This window comes from Lonchura striata, chromosome 8, assembly GCF_046129695.1.
Source record: "Lonchura striata isolate bLonStr1 chromosome 8, bLonStr1.mat, whole genome shotgun sequence".
NCBI classification, from domain to species: Eukaryota; Metazoa; Chordata; class Aves; order Passeriformes; family Estrildidae; genus Lonchura; species Lonchura striata.
This window is the reverse complement of record NC_134610.1, coordinates 19600280-19619047: the sequence shown is the minus strand read 5'-3', so window position 1 is coordinate 19619047 and position 18768 is coordinate 19600280. Positions and strand designations below refer to the sequence as shown.

Genomic DNA, 18768 nt, shown 5'->3' with positions numbered 1-18768 from the left:
GTAACACATTTCCTTAGTGACAGCTGTACTCTGAGTATATAACCTTAAATAATGGAGTTTCTGAATTTAGAAAAAAACACGGTCAGAAAGCCATGAAAGCTTGACCATAGCCATTTTAGTGGTTTCCTTCCTGAGCTGCAGGACATTTAATGAATTACACAAAGCACACAAGAGTAAACAAGATAAGGCAATGCCCCACCCCAAAAAATTAGAAAAAGTAAAGTTTTCCCTAAAAAAGTATATTCAAGAGAGATTTTTTTTTTTCTGAAAAAAATGTGGTACTTTTCCCCTTGTCCATGAACACTTTCTCTTCTAGGTTTGGGTGTCAGCACAGGAGAACAGTAGCAATGCTTGAGGCGAAGGAGACAGATTACAGAGAGAGATGAACCAACCTTTTGTCCAGGGGCTCCATCTTCTCCTGGAAGACCAGGCAGACCTGCCAGTCCTGAAGGCCCTGGATCACCCTTACATCAGTAAAAAGTAAGTTCTATTAAATGAAGACTCAGTACTATTCCTTCTTTGAATTAAGGAAATCTATTTAATTTTTTTCCTAAACTTTAAATACACTTGTAGAAAACATTTATGCATATGAAGTCTTGTCTTTTTTTTATAAAGACAGTTCTTATTACTTGGTACTATCCTACAATCTGATTGTTTTGAACTGTGCATTTTATATATGCAATTAAAATTATTAGCTATTAATTATTCAGCTTATTCTTAAAAATTATTGTAACCATTTCATTAAGTGGCAGCATTTGAAGGAAATATCAGATAGAATTTACTATGACACAATGATTGACATCTTGCTGATTAATATCAATGCAAAACAATATAAGTGGAATTATCATGGCCCTATTATGTAAGATTCAGGAGCCTGACCTGGTTTTAGAGTAATCTGGGGTCAAATGGGTTCAATTGGCATTACTGTATTTTGTGAAATTAAAGAGAGAAATTGAATAATTTCTTTTCCAGCCCCTGTCACAAATCCCTAACAAACAAGAGCAAATCATCAATTCCCCTGTTCTGTGTTAATTTGGCTGTTAATGACATAGGGACTGATCTTGGGCACTTGAGTGGGACTATTTTGGGCACTTCAGCAGTAAAATAATCTGGTTATAGCTTCCTCTCCTCTTAGCAACTCAACTGTTCTCTCTGTCCACCAGCACAGCTTGTTTCTCATATGAAGGTGTGAGGATGTAGCTGCTCTGTTTCCACCATATTCTGTGTGGAAAGGGAAGGAGCAGCACAATAACCACTGTTCAGAGCATTTTTTCACCTCTCTGGTGTAAGCTACAGCATAGCTTACAGTTGGGGCTGTGAATTCTGGCAGCTGTTTAATATTCTGGATGCTTTTATGCACAGAGCTGTAGGTGAGCTGTGTGCAACAGTGACTTGAGCATGAGCCAGGCAGGTGGAAGTTTCCTGTCACCATAAGTCTTACTATTTTTTACAGAACAGGAGTATTTAAAATGCTGCCGTATCTGGAGGTTATTGGAAGTCTGTGTTAAACATTCAAAAAATTAAGAACTTAAAAGTTATTTCTAAACCTGCTTTTATGTGGCTTCGGAAAGTATACTCAGGAATTATAAATTTATAATCAAAATGAATAAATAGATTAAATAATTCCTCTATTAACAATGTACCTTAGAACCAGGTTCTCCAATACCTCTTTCTCCTGGCACTCCAGTCTCTCCTGGCAAGCCTTGTTCACCCTTAAGCAGATATTAGTTTTTAACAGCATTATTATGGAAAATATAAAAGCATATGTTTAATTGCTTAAATTTTAAGAAGGATTAGTGTAATATTTTCTATAGTAAGAAGTGTTAAACCTGTGGTCACAAAGATTGGGAATTTGCCACATATTTTGAGCTGTCGCCAAAGAGCTGTTGGTGGAAATTATTAATGCTGTAAATCTACACTTGTATGCCCCCTGGAATCTTTCCTGGCAAAGATCTGATATTTCAGGAGCATATATGACATTAAAAGACAATTTTTAATTTTTTTTTTTATTTTTTAGCAGTGGTGATCATATCCCTGCACAATCACTTCAAGTGTAAGAGGTGATACTTGATTCTGCAAAGTTCTTTACTTGTCATGGATGCTTGACCCACTTTCACCTCTAGTTCCTTTATACCATGCTTTAATAGCCATCAGTCATCCAGAACTTTGTCACATCTTTCAGGAAATTACTTTGAATTTCCATTCCAAACACCATTTCTTGATCATGAAACATAATGATACAAACAGCACAGTAGCTTTTACTTCAGAAAATTCCCTGACCTTTGGTCCAGGTATCCCCTGTCCTGGTAGCCCTCTAGAGCCAGGTGGTCCTTTTGGGCCCTCCACTCCCTGGGAAGAGTAGTTAAGTAATTATTAAAAAAATAAAATAATATCTGTTACTATACACTAAAGTGTGGGGTGAGGGGGAAATTGTACCTTTTCTCCTTGAATTCCAATTCCAGGTAATCCAACTGATCCTGGTAAACCAGGAGGACCACAGTCACCCTGGCAAACAAAGTATAGTTGCTTAGTTGTGCAAAGATACAGAAACAATCTGAGACACCTCCCATGCTAGTCAGTACACGTTGACTTCTTTTGAAGAAGTCAGTAAAGCTGTGGATCTGACCTTTTATCTTTCACACATGCATTTATTCTCCACTGGGTCAGTTGCAAACAACCTCTAGTCTCCTTTTCCCTTTTTAAACCTTAAATTTTACACAGAATCAGATGCTTTTTCTAACATCCTCTATTTTAATATGAGGAGATGTTAAAATGGGTTGGGAGAATTTATTGGGCATAAATCTCAACTAAATACCACATTCTTCAGTGTCTTTTATGGGTTCCTTTCCTCATTGTGTCTTCTGTAGTGAGTATCAACCCTGTATTCCCTGTATTAGATTTATTTGCACTCCATTAATCCCCTGGTGTATTTATTGCTCACCTTTTCACCTTTTATGCTGATGCCTGGAAGTCCACGAGGGCCTTTTGGTCCATCAAAGCCACGATCTCCCTGCATGAAAAGATAAGTTAACTGTGGAGACACACTGTTCTCACTGAAGTAACTAGAGACAGTGTTTGCTCTGTCATAATGAAAACCAAAATGAAAAGAACCAGAAAACTGCTCCTGGATCTGTGTTCCAGGATACCAAAGTGATTATCTTTTCAAAAGCGTTTGCCCTGCAATTTGAAATTGCTGAGGAAAGAGCTGAACAAGCTTCTTCTTTATCTTTCTGCCTACCTCAATTACTTAAGGTCCGGTTCTGCTTCCTCTCAAATCAATGGCAAAACCACAACTGGTTTAAATGCCTGCAGGGCTGAGTATTGAGGTTAACTAAAAACTGAATTCTACTTTTTTTTTCCATGGGTTAATCTCATTGAAGTGGGGTAATGAGGATCTGGCTCCCACTAAGCATTTGCCAGAATGAAGACTAGGTTGACTGTATTGTTATAGAAGCCTATTTGTAAATGTCATTGTCTTTCTAAATGTTCATTTACAAAACAGTGGTCTTGGGGAAAGTGCCAGTTACTAGGTACAAATATTGTGCTTTCCTGTACTTCTCTTAAGAAAACATATAGAGGCAGATGTTAGCTTGTATAAATTGTAAAAAAATCACCCAAGAAATAAAATTATGCCCCAGACAGATTTTTTCTATCCTTTGTAACCAATTCCATAATTTTAATTTTGACAGAAATTCATTATGAGGATTTGTGTTTAAAATAACATTCTTTACTCCTGATGCTTTAGAACATCTGCCTTCATTATCTTTTTTACTAAATTGTGAACTTGTAGTAAGAAGTCGTGGAGAAAGCAACTGTAAAATTTGATGAGATTAACAAATCACCTGTTTAAAATGTGTTTTAAACCAAAGAACTGACATGCTTGGCAGCCACAGATTGGATTAGAGATACAATGGACATTGTTGATACATGCTTGGCTCCAGGTCAGACTTGGCAGTAAAAAGTAGTACATTTTTTATAGAATGAAGAGTTCCAATAATGATGACAGAATTCCACTTTGATTATTATATTCTGCCTATCCATCTCTACTGCTTAATAGTTTTAGTTAGATTATGCATTCATCTGTACTTGTTCCCACTGTGCTCTGTTACTGTGTTTTAGTTATTAGTTGTGGTGTTTCAGTGGCAATTGAGTGATTTTGAAATGCATTTTCTTCAAATTGTATTTTTGTTAGTTTTCATGCATGAGATCTACTAAGCAGATACAAGCCATCAACAATGAGGTTAAATAATTTATATAATTCATCATCATAAAATACACACTATATGTTTGAAGATATTATGTTGCTATCAGCAGTTAAATTTCAATCTGGCTGACAACAGTATTGTGCTGAGCAGAAATGCTAAGATTTTTAGTAAAGGGCTACTCTCAGAGAAAATCTGATTTTTAGTTGTCTCTGCACCTGTGAAACCATTTTTTTTGTTTTCTCAAGCAGAATTGGTAATTATATAAAAATGAGAAAACTGTTTAGTTGTTCATTTTGTTCACATACAATTTGTGTCACTTTGTTATTGTAACCAAAGGCAACAACAGCCTAGGAACTGGTTTTCAGTGGGCAGCAAAAGAATCTTCTAGTAAGTCCATTCATGTAAGTACAACTACCACTCTCATTACTTCCACTGGATCTGCAAATTAGTAACAGCACCCTTCTTTTCCAATAAACTGAATTCAGACTTCTGCTAAAATGCAGAAGCCAGTGGCTGAGGTATGTAAGAAGCTTACAAGCCTCTCTTTATAGTGACAGTAAAGATCCCTATATAAGGACTAAGGAAAAAAGCCAACAACAAACTGCTAAATTTTTCATCTAGGAACCTTTTAATGGTATTTTATTTAAAGTCAAATGCTTGAGGCTGTTTTAAAATTATTGAATTCATTCCAGGCTCAGATCCCACAAATCAAGCATCAGGTAAATTAAATATTGGCTTACAGGCCCCAAAGGCTAGCTGTGCCTACAAGTCATGTTTGGACCAAGTGAATTCCATCAAAATATATTGGATTGTTTGATGTAAAATTTTAATTAAGTTTACAAGGTACTTTCTCAGATTCCTGTGCCTTCTATGGACTTTTTTTGGCATGCACTCATTTAATGGTGCTGCTCTGGTCTTAGAACCCTTTGACTGTTGTACCTTTGCTCCTGGAAGCCCTTCTCCTGGTGGACCTCTTTCTCCTTGAACACCTTGTGGTCCTTGAGGCCCCTGTTAACATAAGTTTAAAATGACCTAGAATACATATTAATCACTCAGATGAACAGCAGTGCATTCTATGTCATTGTCTGTAATGTCTTCAGATGTTGCTGTAGTTATAATCTATTACAAATAATACAGTAACACAGCATTCCCAGTGAATAAATGATGAGTATTTTGGCCTGTAGCAGTAACAATACCCTTCAGGTTACTATGGAATCACAGATTATATAGATGAAATTTCTATTCCTTACATTTTGGAAATCTTCACTCCCTAAATTTCCATTTTACAAATTCTTACTAATCCTTATTAATGTATCAGTATAATCATGAGCTACAGATCCAGATTAAAGCCCACACAGAGTAATTCTGAAAGAGACATAGCTATAGAAAGATGTGACTGTAATTGGCAAAGAGAGAAATAGCACGTCCTTCTCTTTCTGAAAAAACATATGATAGAAGCACAAGGGGCAAATAAAAAAAATGCATGTCCAACACCTCTGCATATTGAGCTTGCTTCACAGTGTTTTCTTGCATCTGTTTTTTAAAGTTTTTTTCTCAGATTTATTGCTTGGGGTTACACACACATCACAGAATGCTGGTAGATTTTGTCTCTGTATAGCCTAAATATGCTTATCCTTCTGAACAGAGCTTTAGAATAATTCCTGAGGTATAGATGTTTGGACTCAATTAAGCCATTAAAATGAACTTCTTTTGAAGCAAATACACTTTAAAATAAATAAAAGAAGCATATTTAGAATATATTTTTTTAAATCAGAATCTCTTGTTATAGCAGTATTGTTTTGGCAAGAGAAGATTCACATCACAGGAACCTCTTCCCCCATAGAGTGGGTCTTTGCTCTGTGCTGTTATTGAAGAGACTGGAAGTGTTACTGGTGTGCTTGGACTGACTGTTACCACCAGCCTTATTTGTAATGCTCTTTTCCTTGGGCTCTTCAGCAAGAACTCACTGCTCTCCAGTACTGTATTTGAAATCAGTCAGTTCACCTACCAAATGATGATTCTCTTTTTCATGGGAACACCTCTTATGAAATGTTTATTCCAAATTTTGCCTTGTTAACAGGGACAAGGTACTTGTGAAAAAACGGAACAAAATTTCCCTTGTGGTTACACTAGAAATCTTTCATCCAGGTAAAGAGAAATGAATTTAAGTCTGCTGTATTGTAAATAGTTCAGTAAAAGGTGTTGCCTGATATTTAAAAATAAAGGACCATAAAATTGACATGCTGGTTTTCTTCTTACTACAAAGAGATGGAGTTTACAACTGCCAGGAAGAGGAAAGGAAGGAAAAGCAGGAAGGGATTTCAGAGCCAAACCTACTATAAATTCTGAAAGTCTCCTCCTCAAAGCCATGCTGATGTTAATGTTCTAGTGATACTGAAAAGCAGTCAACTTCAAAGTTATCACATAGGGATTTAACACTGCTAAATCTATCAGGGGATAGATTTATTTATATATTTGTGTGGTTTTGCATCAGATGTTATATTTTCATACCTGTTTTGGAGATATGATAATTAGATAAGAAATTGAAAACATTTCCAGTTTATTGAGGGAAATGAGAGTCAGACAACATAATACCTATAAGAGTGTGAAATAGAAGGAAGAAAAGAGATGCTATAATTTAGCACACATTTTTATGTGTGCTAAATCTTCCCCATTTTTATGGGGAAGCATTGAGAATTCTTGCTTTCTGTCCTGCTTTCCTCCTACCAAATAAAAAACCAGACATACCATAAATCCTGGCTCACCAACTCCAGGTGGGCCAACAGGGCCCGGTCTTCCTGTCAAGCCAGTGTCACCCTTCAAAGAAAGATATATACTTGATTTAGGTATTTTTATGTGTGCAGCATATAACAACTCATCAGGAATTTTGTGCTTGAAATATTAGATGTAGGAGAATACAGGAACAGCAGAGAAAATCTGAGTGTCCTCAGAGTCATACACCACACAAGGCCCAGCAGGATTGAACTGGGGTGTTTCACAGCTTTGGAGGACAGCATCAATTCTGCATTTGAGAGAAGACAATGCTGAGTCTAAAAGATTAATTATTCCCTTCATACACCCAGTCATGTATCACTTACTGTCCTTTCCCAAGAAGTCAGTATTTCTATCACGGAGTTTCCGTTCTTTTTATGCCAGTCATCTAAACCAACAAGCCTGTTTTGCACAGATTAATTTCTGTTTAAGACTATGAATGGGTTTTTACCTAACCATACTCTTCTTGGGTTGAGTTTATGTCAGGCATAACAACTACTGTAAAAAAATCCTTTAAAGTATATACTGAAAATGTATTTTGTTCACAACTGTTTGTAAACAGTTTTGGTAACATACAAAATACCTTTCTAGTACCACAAAACCAGCATTTATGGTCTTGAATTTTCTTGTGAATCAGCAAGACTATTAGCTCAGTTGTCCTGGTCCTTATCCTTACAATACAGGCAATACAGAAGATGAGATTTTTATACCTTTGGGCCTGGTAGTCCTATTCCAGTCTCTCCAGGCAAGCCAGGTGGCCCAGGAAGACCTCTTTCACCCTTTCAAAGAATGAAAACACTCTTGCTTATAAATTGGTGTCTAGGAAAATCAGTTTAATTCACATTGTAGATTAATTTTTAGTGCATCCTGAATTTCAGCCCATTGGAATTGTCTTACACAGTACTTCATCTGTTCATCCTTTCAAAGCTTCAAAATTCTCTTGTAATAATTAATCATGCACAAAGATAAGAGATTTAAGGAAAGGAAAAATGTTTCATAGCATGTAAGTTTTGACACTCAGCTGTTCTGTGTATCACTGTTGATCAGTTGGTGCAAAGGAGATTTCAAGAGAGATAACAAATAATGTCCCTTATACACTTATTTTCAAGTTTTTCTTCAGGACAATATTCCTTTTGAACTACAGAATTCTTCTTGAGAATATTCAGTTTCAAGAAAAGGCTTGATTTGAGATGCCAAACAGGATTCCTATTTGGCACTTAGGGAAAAAAGAGTTTTACATTGAAAACAGAAGAAGTGCAATGCTAAGTAGTACTCTGTGACTCTACCATATTTTAACTGTTGATTAATAAAGATGGGAGTGTGATTTGGACCTGAATTCTATACAAAGAGCAAAGTAATAAATACCTTTCTTAAGAACCATGTAGCATGCAAAAAGTACACAATTTGCTATCTGTGTCAAGTTAAGCTGTATCCACTACAAGAAGAGTATTGAATATAAGGATAAAACCATAATTGTTGTGAGGCTATATTAATAATTTTTAACATTAATTAAGAGAAGAAATAAAACAGTTCTTGCCTTTGATCCTTGCAGGCCTTCAGGCCCTTGATCTCCAGATTGTCCTTGCAGACCCTATTAAAACAGGAGTGGTTTCAATGAGATTTTTCAAGCTTTCATAAAAATGGCAGCTTGAAAAACAATCTATTATTTGCTGAAGTCTGCATGGAAATAAGAGTTTTAAACATCAGAACTGAAGCTTTTCTTTGTGATGCATGTATATTTTTAGCTACTCAACCCAGCTGGAGCTGGTTCTGATATTTGGGGAGAGAATTTGTCTCTCCCTTTTTTTGAATGCAATTAAAGGTAATCTACATTCAAGATGTACTGAAACATCTATGATGGGCTAAGCTTCTTGGCCATTAGTCTGAGAGTATTGGGATGATAAGAGACTAAAGATTTTCCATGTACTTCTTGAAGAAATGAAATAGTTAAGACACTGAAAGAGAAATGAGTGATTTTGGTCTTTATGGAAGTGTGTTTGCTGTGGTCTTTGAGACTGAATGATTTATAAAGATGATTTATTTGTCTAGATTGCTTCTAGATGGTATTAATTTTGCTATTTAAGAAGATTGATTTTGAGTGTCTTGAACTCAGCAACTCAAAGATTCCATGTCAGTAGGAGTATGATGTTATTTCAGATCTTTGAATCCCAGGGAACCAGGTATAGTTGTTTTCATAGCTAGTTTGGTTTTTTTTTCTTTCTTTCTTTTTTCTTTCTTTTACCTGTATCCCTCTTACTCCTCTGGGGCCTACTGGACCTTCAGGACCCTGAAAGATAAGTGAAAAAAGATTATATATTTTTGTATATTTAGATTTTGTTAAAAACTTTTAGGAAAATTTTTACTAAGGTATCTTATTTAAATATCTTTACATTAAAATCAAAATTAAATTTCAGAGAAGCTCAGCAACCACAAACTATTAAATAAATATTTTTAAATTGACTGGTAATCAAAGTACAGCATAATGATGAACAGAGTTAATTATCTAGGACCAGTAATCCAGGATGAAACTATTATTTGCTCTATTTGAAATAGTTAAAGCAATTATGCACAAAATCTTAAAGATTGGAGTTAGAAATCTAGTTTTCATTTTTATGTCTCATTCCCTTTGCTTACTATTTCAAGCCTTCTGCCTCTGCTAGAGTTTTACCATTGTTTTAAACAGGCTCAGCCTTGGGCCGTAAGAGGAATCATACAAAAATGTAGAAAGAGCTCAGAAAGGTGCTAAAAATGGTATCCTTGCTTACTACATACTTCAAAACTATAAGATGTCTATTTCCCTCAACCTTAGAACTAATATATGCCTTAAATCTATCATCATGGTTGTTATTCAGGGAATTGTATTTTTTTGTGGTTTAACTGTATTTCTTGGAAACATAACAACTTTGTGGCTTCTTACTCTGTCTCCTTTTATTCCTGGGATTCCACATTCACCTCTTTCACCCTGGAAAGGAATAGGAATAAATATTTATGAGTTATATTGGCATATCATCCTTATTCTCTAGGTACTTTAGTTGAAAACCTAAATGTTATACTATTCAGGACATATTATAGCAATTGTATGGCAAGTTCATGGAGGAACAGTTGCATCTTCTATTACAGCTTGTGGAGCAGCTGCTAAGATGATGTTATTGTTCCTTACTACTACTTAAAAGAAATACGGCACTATATATAATAAATACCAACAAAGATGTAGGCATCAATTCTGACTAAAAGACATACCTTCTCTCCTTTATGTCCAGCTTTCCCCTAGGAAAACAAAAAAGCAAGGCAGGTTGTGATGAGATATAATCCAAAAGTAGGAACATGAGTATTGGCTTCCTTAATATTCTACTCTCTTCAGAAAAATAGCATTTCAAATAGAAAGGATGACTCTGATAAATATGGCAATATGATTTGAAGTACTGTGCCTTTTAGTGATGACAGATGCTGTTGTATGGGTAAATAAATTGCATAAATGTATCATTTTAGACTGGGATTCTGGTGATGTAAAAGCAGATCAAGTAGAGTTGATATTTCCATCTTAGTGAAAAACATGCTAAAATAAGAAAACAAGAAAAAGTTACTAATTAAAGAGGATGTACTGAAAAAATAAGAAAGCATAAAGTAGAGGGATTAATATGTGAATGAATTCAGAATTACGTGCTAAGAGACTGGTCCTACACTTCCTATATATATTTCATTCAAGTTTTTCACTGCTATTATACACAGAGTCCTTTATTTGTCAAATTTAAATAAGCCCCAGATTATTCAGGCAGAGTGGCAATTTCTGTAATGTTCTTTGATTATCATATCAGAGCATTACAACGTTTTGGAAGCACTATGTGTTATTGGGAAGTATTTTCTAGATCACACATATAAGAAGGAATTGTTCCTTTTCATTAAGCAGTGAGAATGTTTTCAGTTCTTCTAATGTTAATGAATCATTAGATGGTAAACCTGAATTGTAATTTGCTCTTATAACAATAAAAAAAAAAAAACAAAAAGGGGGTATTTTGCCTTAAAGGAACATTGCTCACTGGAGAAGGAGAAAAAATATTTTTTACCTCTATTCCATCTCGTCCTGGGATTCCATTCAGACCTGGGTCCCCCTGTGAATAATTCAACATCAAGAACAGTGAAATAAAGACAAGACAGATCTTCCTCCTAAATCTGAAAAACCAATCACCTTTGCTCCTTTCAGGCCTGGAGCTCCATCGTCCCCAGTGCGACCCTTTTTACCCTGAAAAAAACAAAATACAATTCTTATATATGTTGGTAAGCATAATTGTGTTTTACAATATATATGCTGTTTTCCTCAAACTTAAGATATTTTCTTCCTATAGATTTATTTCCCAAAATCTCTGCATTTACTATAACATTGAAATTGAATATCTGGGAACAGCAGGACCAACTCAACAGGCAGTAATTTTTCTCTTTTGTCTTTGTTATAAACGAAACTAGTTTGTTCAGTTCTTCTCTGAAGAAAAGAGGTGATCAACTGTTTTTGTAACTACCCATCTTGCTAAGTGGATGTTTTGTTTTCTTCTCAACTCTTTGGGGTGTATGCTTCTGTGTAAGCAATACCGGCACTTTCCAAGTAAAGACAGTAGATATTAATCCAAACAAAACTGCCACTTGCACACAGTAGAGGGAACATTTTCAATTAAAGTGCATTGTACTGTGCTGCACAAACCCAGAGTGTCTTTCTGTTTGTATCTTTATAGGATATTCAGGTCAAAAGGATGAGGATGGGCAAATCTAGGGTTCTCTTTCAAGCTCTGACACTGTCCCTTCACCTTGAGCAAGAGCTATAAGGTACTATTGTGCTTTTTCTTCAATGTCAAGGATATAATATCAGATCATTTTGATATTATCAGATCATTTTGAAATATAAGCCCTGCAGTTTAGATCACCAAGCCTTGTATGAAGCAAGCCCCTAGATTTGCTAAGGAGTTCTCTTTGAAAACTATTCTGAAAGAAGTCCAGTCCATTTTATTCTTGTCTCAGTTGTTCCTAATGCTTCAGTATTTTGCTCTCTCTCTTGCTTTCAAACAGTTTTTTGGATATTAATAGTTGATCTGAGGCTAGTTAGATCCAGCTAGTCTTGTCTGATTGCAACAGGAAAGGTGCTCCTTTCTGCCTTTCATACTGCTGTGGCTAAAATGTCACCACACCGCAGTGTTCATCCTATCTGTTCCCACACAGAGGGAGTGTCTCATGGCGTTCTCAGGTCTCTCTCTGCACTTCCTGCTGCTGTGGCATCTTCACACAATGTAACTATGGAGGAGTATGTATTGACCCTTGAACTACTGTTGTCTCAGGTTTGGGTTCAAATAATTTCTTTAAATTTTTTTAACACTGAATTACATTTTAACTTATACTGTCTATCAGTTATTTGAGTAACAGCCACTTACAGCAGGACCAGGAAGGCCTCTTTCCCCCTTCTCACAGTTACATGTGTCAACCTGGGGACACTTTGAATGAAAATAGTAAAAATCAGCACATTTTAATGGAACAGATAGAAAACACATTGACATTTTCTTTAAGTTACTGTATGGCTAGTTTAAATACACCTGTAATTGCCAATAATTATATTTACATGTTTTACAGAAATCTTTTAACTATCAGTTTACCACTGATCCAGAATGTGGCCTCCAACACTCCATCAAAAATTTTGCATCATTCCTACTCCTAAATTTTCAATCATCTTGATAATGGCTTTACCTCCAAACTCTTCATAAGGTCAGTTTATGCTGTGTCTGTTTTGTTTTCATTACTAGGAACTGTAGAGATAGCCAAGGAGATGAAGTAAAAAAAGCATCTTACATCCCTTTACTTAATTCCATTGTATGCAGGATAGTTCATAGTTTAGTTCTAGCTAGATCTATAAACAAAATATGTATGGATATATACTTTTAGTTAATACAACTCATTATAACACTTCATAATCTTTCTCTTCTGTCATATCTACCATCAGGTGTCACAGTCAAACATCATTATGATATGCATTTATGTGATTTTTAAGATATTTTTGAATCTTTAAGATCATGACAGAATTATCACAGATACTGTAGTTATTTTTGAAGGACGGATAAAGAATGTAATTTTTATTTTCGGTTTAGTTACTTATTAAACCTCTGCTCATCTTGAAAGATGTCTAGAAGTGAAGGGTTCAAAAATTATTCTTATCTGAATATCCAGATTAGTCACAATATGTCTTCCAAGGCTAACATTGACTGTCTTAATACTTCTATATTGATGGAGAAAAATTAACATGTCAGTGGAAATGAGTGAAAACTGAATTTTTCAAAGTTTTCGAACACTCATACTATTTAGCAGTTTGCTTGAGCTGCTTAGGAGAACCCTTTTTGTCTGAGATAACTGTTGCCTCAAATAGCCCTAACATCTTTAAAAGGAAAACTAACTTTATTCCCCACAAAATGCCAACCAGACCTATCAAAACCAGAAGTCAGGGTGACACAGCATGAACAAAGTGAAAAAAAGCAGTGCTGGAGCTTTGAGATCTTACTCTTTTTTAAACCCTCTTACCTAGGAAGAGGGTTAAGGGTTAGAACTGCCCTGTCTTCAGCTCTGCATCATGTTTTCTTTTTCACTGAGTTTGTCAGAGGACATGTCAAGATGTATCAGCAAATTCTTGCTAGCCTGAATACTCACACACAGTTTCTTTCTTTTCTTTTAAATACTTTAGGTTAGCAAATTACATTAGTAATTAGGAAATTATTAACTTATTAATTTCTAAATACATTAATAAATTACCTTAGGATAGCAAATTAAAGCTCTGTCCTGCAAATTCAAAAACATGTTTAACTTGAAGACAATCCCATTAGACTCAGCATTTAACCACCTTCCTGAGCTATCAGTTTTCCTGAATTATGCTTCCATTTATTTGTAAATATCTATATAAAGCAGTAAGTCTACACAGGAAAAAAAATACTTAAAATATTTACCTCTTCCTCAGACAGGTCTTTCTGTAAAAGACAGATATTGAAAACAACATTAGAAACTTAAATCTTAATCCATCTCTACAGAAAGGACACTGCAAGATGTAAAAATAAATAGATTCAGCAACTAGGTAATTAAATTATACAATAAATATATTGATTAACATCAATTAAACTTACATTCTAGCAATCTCTAGAATATTATTTAAACCAAACAGCAGCCAAGTTATTGAAAGAAGGCACCTGAGGATGATTGCCTGTTTAGAAGAGGTAAAATAAAGTGTGTTTTGTTACTTGAGAGGTGATTACTGTGACACAGGAAGCAGGAATAGTACCAGAGAAGATGGGAAGTGTGCTCTTCAGGGAACCAATGCAAAATAGAAGGCTGTCTAAGTGAAGGACAGGAAGACAGGAAAGCCAACACGGGCATGTTCTAGGGCCTGTGTGAGATCACTTTGGTGTTCATTTCATTGCAGAAGTCCCCTGGTTGTTATTTATAATTCTAGTTTATATCTCTATACATGCTCAGCTATGGACTCCATCCACAGCTTGTTCACCAGGGTTATAGGCTAGAATATGGCTCTATTCTCCATACTTGGCAGGGAATGTTTTTTATATATTAAGTTTAAATAGAGAAGAAAGGTATCAAAACAAAGCTTCAAGCTCAATTTACATATCTCCTCTTTATTATAGGGTAGATTTTCCATGGAAATTTAAAGATATCTATCATCAAGTTCAAATTTCATCTGAATTGAGCTATCTCCATGGTCTGCAAATTTATTTTCACTTCTACAAGAGCTGCATCTTTTTCTGATACAAAAGGCAACTTCACTTTCCTATTTGTTACAGAACAAAGCACTAGGATCTAAAAAAAAATTATTTTTTTAAGACAAGAGATTTGAAATGCCTTTCTTAAGAGGAAAAACAAAGATAAAAATAATGTTTAAATCTAATTCAGTTTGCAGTCTCAAATATTTTGGATGACAAGATCTGAATGGTGGGAAGAGAAAGGAAATCTGTATTTTGGCACAGTGATCTCATTAAAAATTGGGCTGGTTTAACATGTAAAATGTACAAGTTTCTTCAATGGTATACTGAAGAAATGTATTTTCCAAATATTGGAAATAAGATTTACATACGTTCCTAACGCTATTTCAAATTCTTTCTCATACCTACCATTTCTTTGAGAACCTTCTCCACAGTTTCTTTCTCCTGGAGGTTGAAAACGAACCTGGATGCTGGGACACTGGCCAGGAGCCGGAGCTTGGCAGCATTGCTATCCTCCTCAGCCACTCTGGTCATTCCCATTGTGAAAAATACAATTCCTTGGTGTTTAGCATCAGCTGTAGCTGCAAAAATATCTGGGTTTCTTGGATGATCCACTCCATCAGTGAAAAGCACGGCTACTTTTACACTACCCAAAGTCCCTTCAGACATGTAGAGCTGGGTAAGATTAGTTATAGCATAAGTTGTGTAGGTGCCATGACCTATGTGGGTGATGGGAGCAATGTGGGATTTGAATGCTTCAGGACCTTTCCAGTCATGGAAAGTTTGCTCTATAAAAACAGTGCTGCTGTATTGAAGTAAGGCCATCCTCCAGCGCAGGGTACGTCCAGAACTAAGCTGCAGACTTTGCATTCTGTCCACTGTTTGCAGTACAAATTTTTTCTGCTGTTCATGATTATAGTCCTTAGCACTTTCAGAGCTGTCCAGTAAAAAAGCAATTTCCAGAATGCAATCTTCATCTAGAATAAACAGATATGTAGGTGAGTGGAGCGACTTCATTCTAAATCTCATTCTACCCTTACATGTATTTTAGGATTGAAGAGTGGGTTTGGGATTATGGAAAGTTTTGATGACATCTGTGTTCACCAGTGTGAACCTTTCAAGAACATAGAGCTGAGTAAGAAACTGAAGGTGTGTTGATATCTTGTAGTATGAAATGAGAAATATTGTAGTGTTTTTTAAATTTCATTCTGTCGTCTTGTCTGGTAATTCACTGTATATCCTACCAACATAGGTGGAAGTAATGTATAAGAAAATGAGGCTTTACTGAACAAGACACTGGAATGTGATTTGACAGAGCTGGATTTTGAATGAGTGAGTGTTAGTACTGATTATACTGGCTGATTATAAGCATCTAAAAGGAAAGTTAACCTGTAGTCCAAAATCCAAATAAATCAGGATGTTTAAAATCACACCAATTTTAAAATGACAATATTCACCTTGATCATTTGAGCTGGGATATTTTTCTACAATATTTGACAGAATGCGTTTAGGTTTTGATCTTCTCAATCCATATATCTTCTCTTCCCTGAGATTTTCTGCTAAAAACTCATGATGTTCAATTATCCATAAAAGCCACCAGAATCTGAGAAACATAATTTGTTTGTTTCCTAAAAAACACAAATACAGAAGCACAGCAGTACAAGAATGATAAAACATGATTCAATTTTTCTTCAACTTAGCAGTCTTGCATTAGCAGTCTTGTTGCTTAGCAGTTGCTTTCGCAGTCTTGTATTTTAAATTGTCATCCCTAAAAACAAGCTGATTTAACTCTCTTTGGGTAAAATATTTTCAAAAACACACTATAAATAATAAATGGAGACATACTAGAATGATTTTCAAGCATAGTGCATATTGTTCTAGCACATGACACACTGGAGACAGACTTGTACAAACACATTTCAGTTCTCTCTCATTGCCTGGTATCATTTGTACAAGCCATGGCTGTACCCATGTGGATGCACTGTGAACCCCAAGTGTAATTCACAGAAGTATTTTTTTTCTAAACCTGCTTTTTCCATGGCTGAGATAGAAAGAAAGAGGTACTGAGGCAAATCTCAGTTTTTCCCTGCTCTCTTTACTTTAAGAACTGACGGCTGTGCACATTTCTCCCCACTATCCCACGCCCCTGGCCTCAACAGTCCTATGGAGAGCAGTCATGGCCTGAGGGTGCTGTCAAGACATGAATGTACCTGCTGTGCAATCCTGGGGATGTGGGCCTAGAGCGTTGAGCCTAGGTTCAGCAGCTACCTACTGATAGGACTTTTTCCTTCAGAAGGGATTATAACTGTCTGTCCTGGACTCACATGCACACCCAGAGTAGCTCACAGGCTGCTCATGTTCTGATAAATTATTCCTGCTGCACTTCGGTTTCATTGCCATCTCCCTGCAAACTCTCCCCAGATAGCTACAGTGCATACCCAAAGGGCACTTTGGTGGCAAGAATGAACCTCCCATGATTGAGCATAAGTCATCTCACTCATAAAATTCCCTAACACAGCTTTGGCTGCAGGGTTTCTTGGCTTCTGATAGTTAGGGTGGGAATTCCTGTGCCCACAGACACAGACATAGAGGGCAGGGGGTCCTTACCTCAATGCTCCTAAGCAAAAGACTGCGCAGAGATTCAGGATGCTGCTCTGGGCTCGCTGGCAGCTGCGTTACCCTCCCAGTGATGGGTGCTCTGTGAGAAAAGGAGGGAGAAGCCAGGCGGCAAGCTCATGTGAGAATCGGTGTCATATGTCAGGAGAGGCCAGCAGAAAAGAGAAAGGCAAAAAACAGCAACCCTGGCTCCCCCTCCTCCGCACCCAGCCGCTCCTCTCCTCCCCCCGAGGCTGTGCTTATGCATTCTAGGTTTAGCACCCGCAGCCGTTTACACACGAAAATCCTCATCTGGAACGGGGACATGAATGGAAGAGGGCTGCTCTTGCCCCAACACTTTTCCCTACACACCAGCCCAGTTCTGTTCACCCTCTCCTATCACTATGATACACACTTTACCCTCATACTTTTGCACATCTCTCATGTGTGACTAGGCAGCGTTTTGTAATGGGCATCATGTTGTCAACATCATCTTAGCAGTTGATGGCTGAAGGATCCCTTTCAAACCTAAAAGGATCTCTTCATAATGAGCGCTTACTTTTAACTACTGAACTAAAAAGATATTTACTGTCCCATGAACTTGGCCAATTGAGATTTCAGTTCCTGGTGAAACTGTCCATCATCAGGTGGTTAAAATAGGTAGGCCAGTCTGAAAGCCAGTTTCAGTTTCTGCAGATTTGTCTTTGTCACACATCTCCTTTTGAAGACTGTAATAGGGAACAATGACTGACACATAGAATGATGCCTTCAAAATCTAAGCTGGGTGGCTAAGGGTCCTGAAGGCTATCTCTTTTACCAGTGATTGCAGCTTGTCACTTAGTTCTTCAAAAATCCTCAGACAACTTTGCATTCCAAATTAACATATTAAACAAGTAGCTTTTTTCACAGAAATACCTTTTTTCTTTTACAGTGGACTCAATTTTCCACCAACAGGCACACAAAGAGAACCCAGTGCTAACTCCTGTCCTCTTTTCCATCTTCAGTGTCCAGCCAGCTCAGCCCACTTATCACAGGCACAGGCAAGGCAGCTGAGGAGATTGTGGGGAAAGAATGCAGCTTTGGCTCCAGTTTAGATATATGAGAGAGACTGGTAGGACAATGCAGCTGGATGCTGAAGCCATTTGTTATGGTTCTAACCCCATTTTCTATTTTCCATATTTGCCGGTAATTAGTCCAAAAATGGGTGAACTAGGATGACTGAATGCAACTTTACATATTGTATGGCTGCTTATCTTCACCTAAGCTGAAACTAACTCAGCTACAGCTATTTGTGCCACAATTTCAGCTAAGAAAGAATCTTCTTTCAGGGCTGGAAAGAATTTATGTTTATTTCTCTCCATCCACTTTGGTTTTTCTGTGCTTAGACTGTCATATTCAGATTTTGATTAAGGCAAGGAATGAAAAGGCTATATCTTCTCATTTAGGAACACAAAGTGTATGGTGTT

General features: G+C 36.5%; 1 protein-coding gene across 1 annotated transcript in view; it reads right to left on the bottom strand.

The window, feature by feature from the left end:
• LOC110472785 (uncharacterized) overlaps positions 1-16321 on the bottom strand; it is a 31414-nt gene extending 15093 nt beyond the window's left edge. Inside the window, exons 1-18 of the mRNA XM_077784823.1 lie at positions 16165-16321; positions 15116-15684; positions 13946-13966; positions 12392-12451; positions 11164-11217; positions 11042-11086; positions 10218-10244; positions 9895-9939; positions 9220-9264; positions 8515-8568; positions 7688-7756; positions 6954-7022; positions 5145-5213; positions 2942-3010; positions 2437-2505; positions 2281-2349; positions 1644-1712; positions 393-464 (exon numbers count right to left, since the gene is read on the bottom strand). Of these exons, the coding sequence (XP_077640949.1) occupies positions 393-464; positions 1644-1712; positions 2281-2349; positions 2437-2505; positions 2942-3010; positions 5145-5213; positions 6954-7022; positions 7688-7756; positions 8515-8568; positions 9220-9264; positions 9895-9939; positions 10218-10244; positions 11042-11086; positions 11164-11217; positions 12392-12451; positions 13946-13966; positions 15116-15684; positions 16165-16321 (1632 nt within the window). The remainder of the gene's footprint in view (positions 1-392; positions 465-1643; positions 1713-2280; positions 2350-2436; positions 2506-2941; positions 3011-5144; positions 5214-6953; positions 7023-7687; positions 7757-8514; positions 8569-9219; positions 9265-9894; positions 9940-10217; positions 10245-11041; positions 11087-11163; positions 11218-12391; positions 12452-13945; positions 13967-15115; positions 15685-16164) is intronic.
• Positions 16322-18768: the final 2447 nt, after the last annotated feature.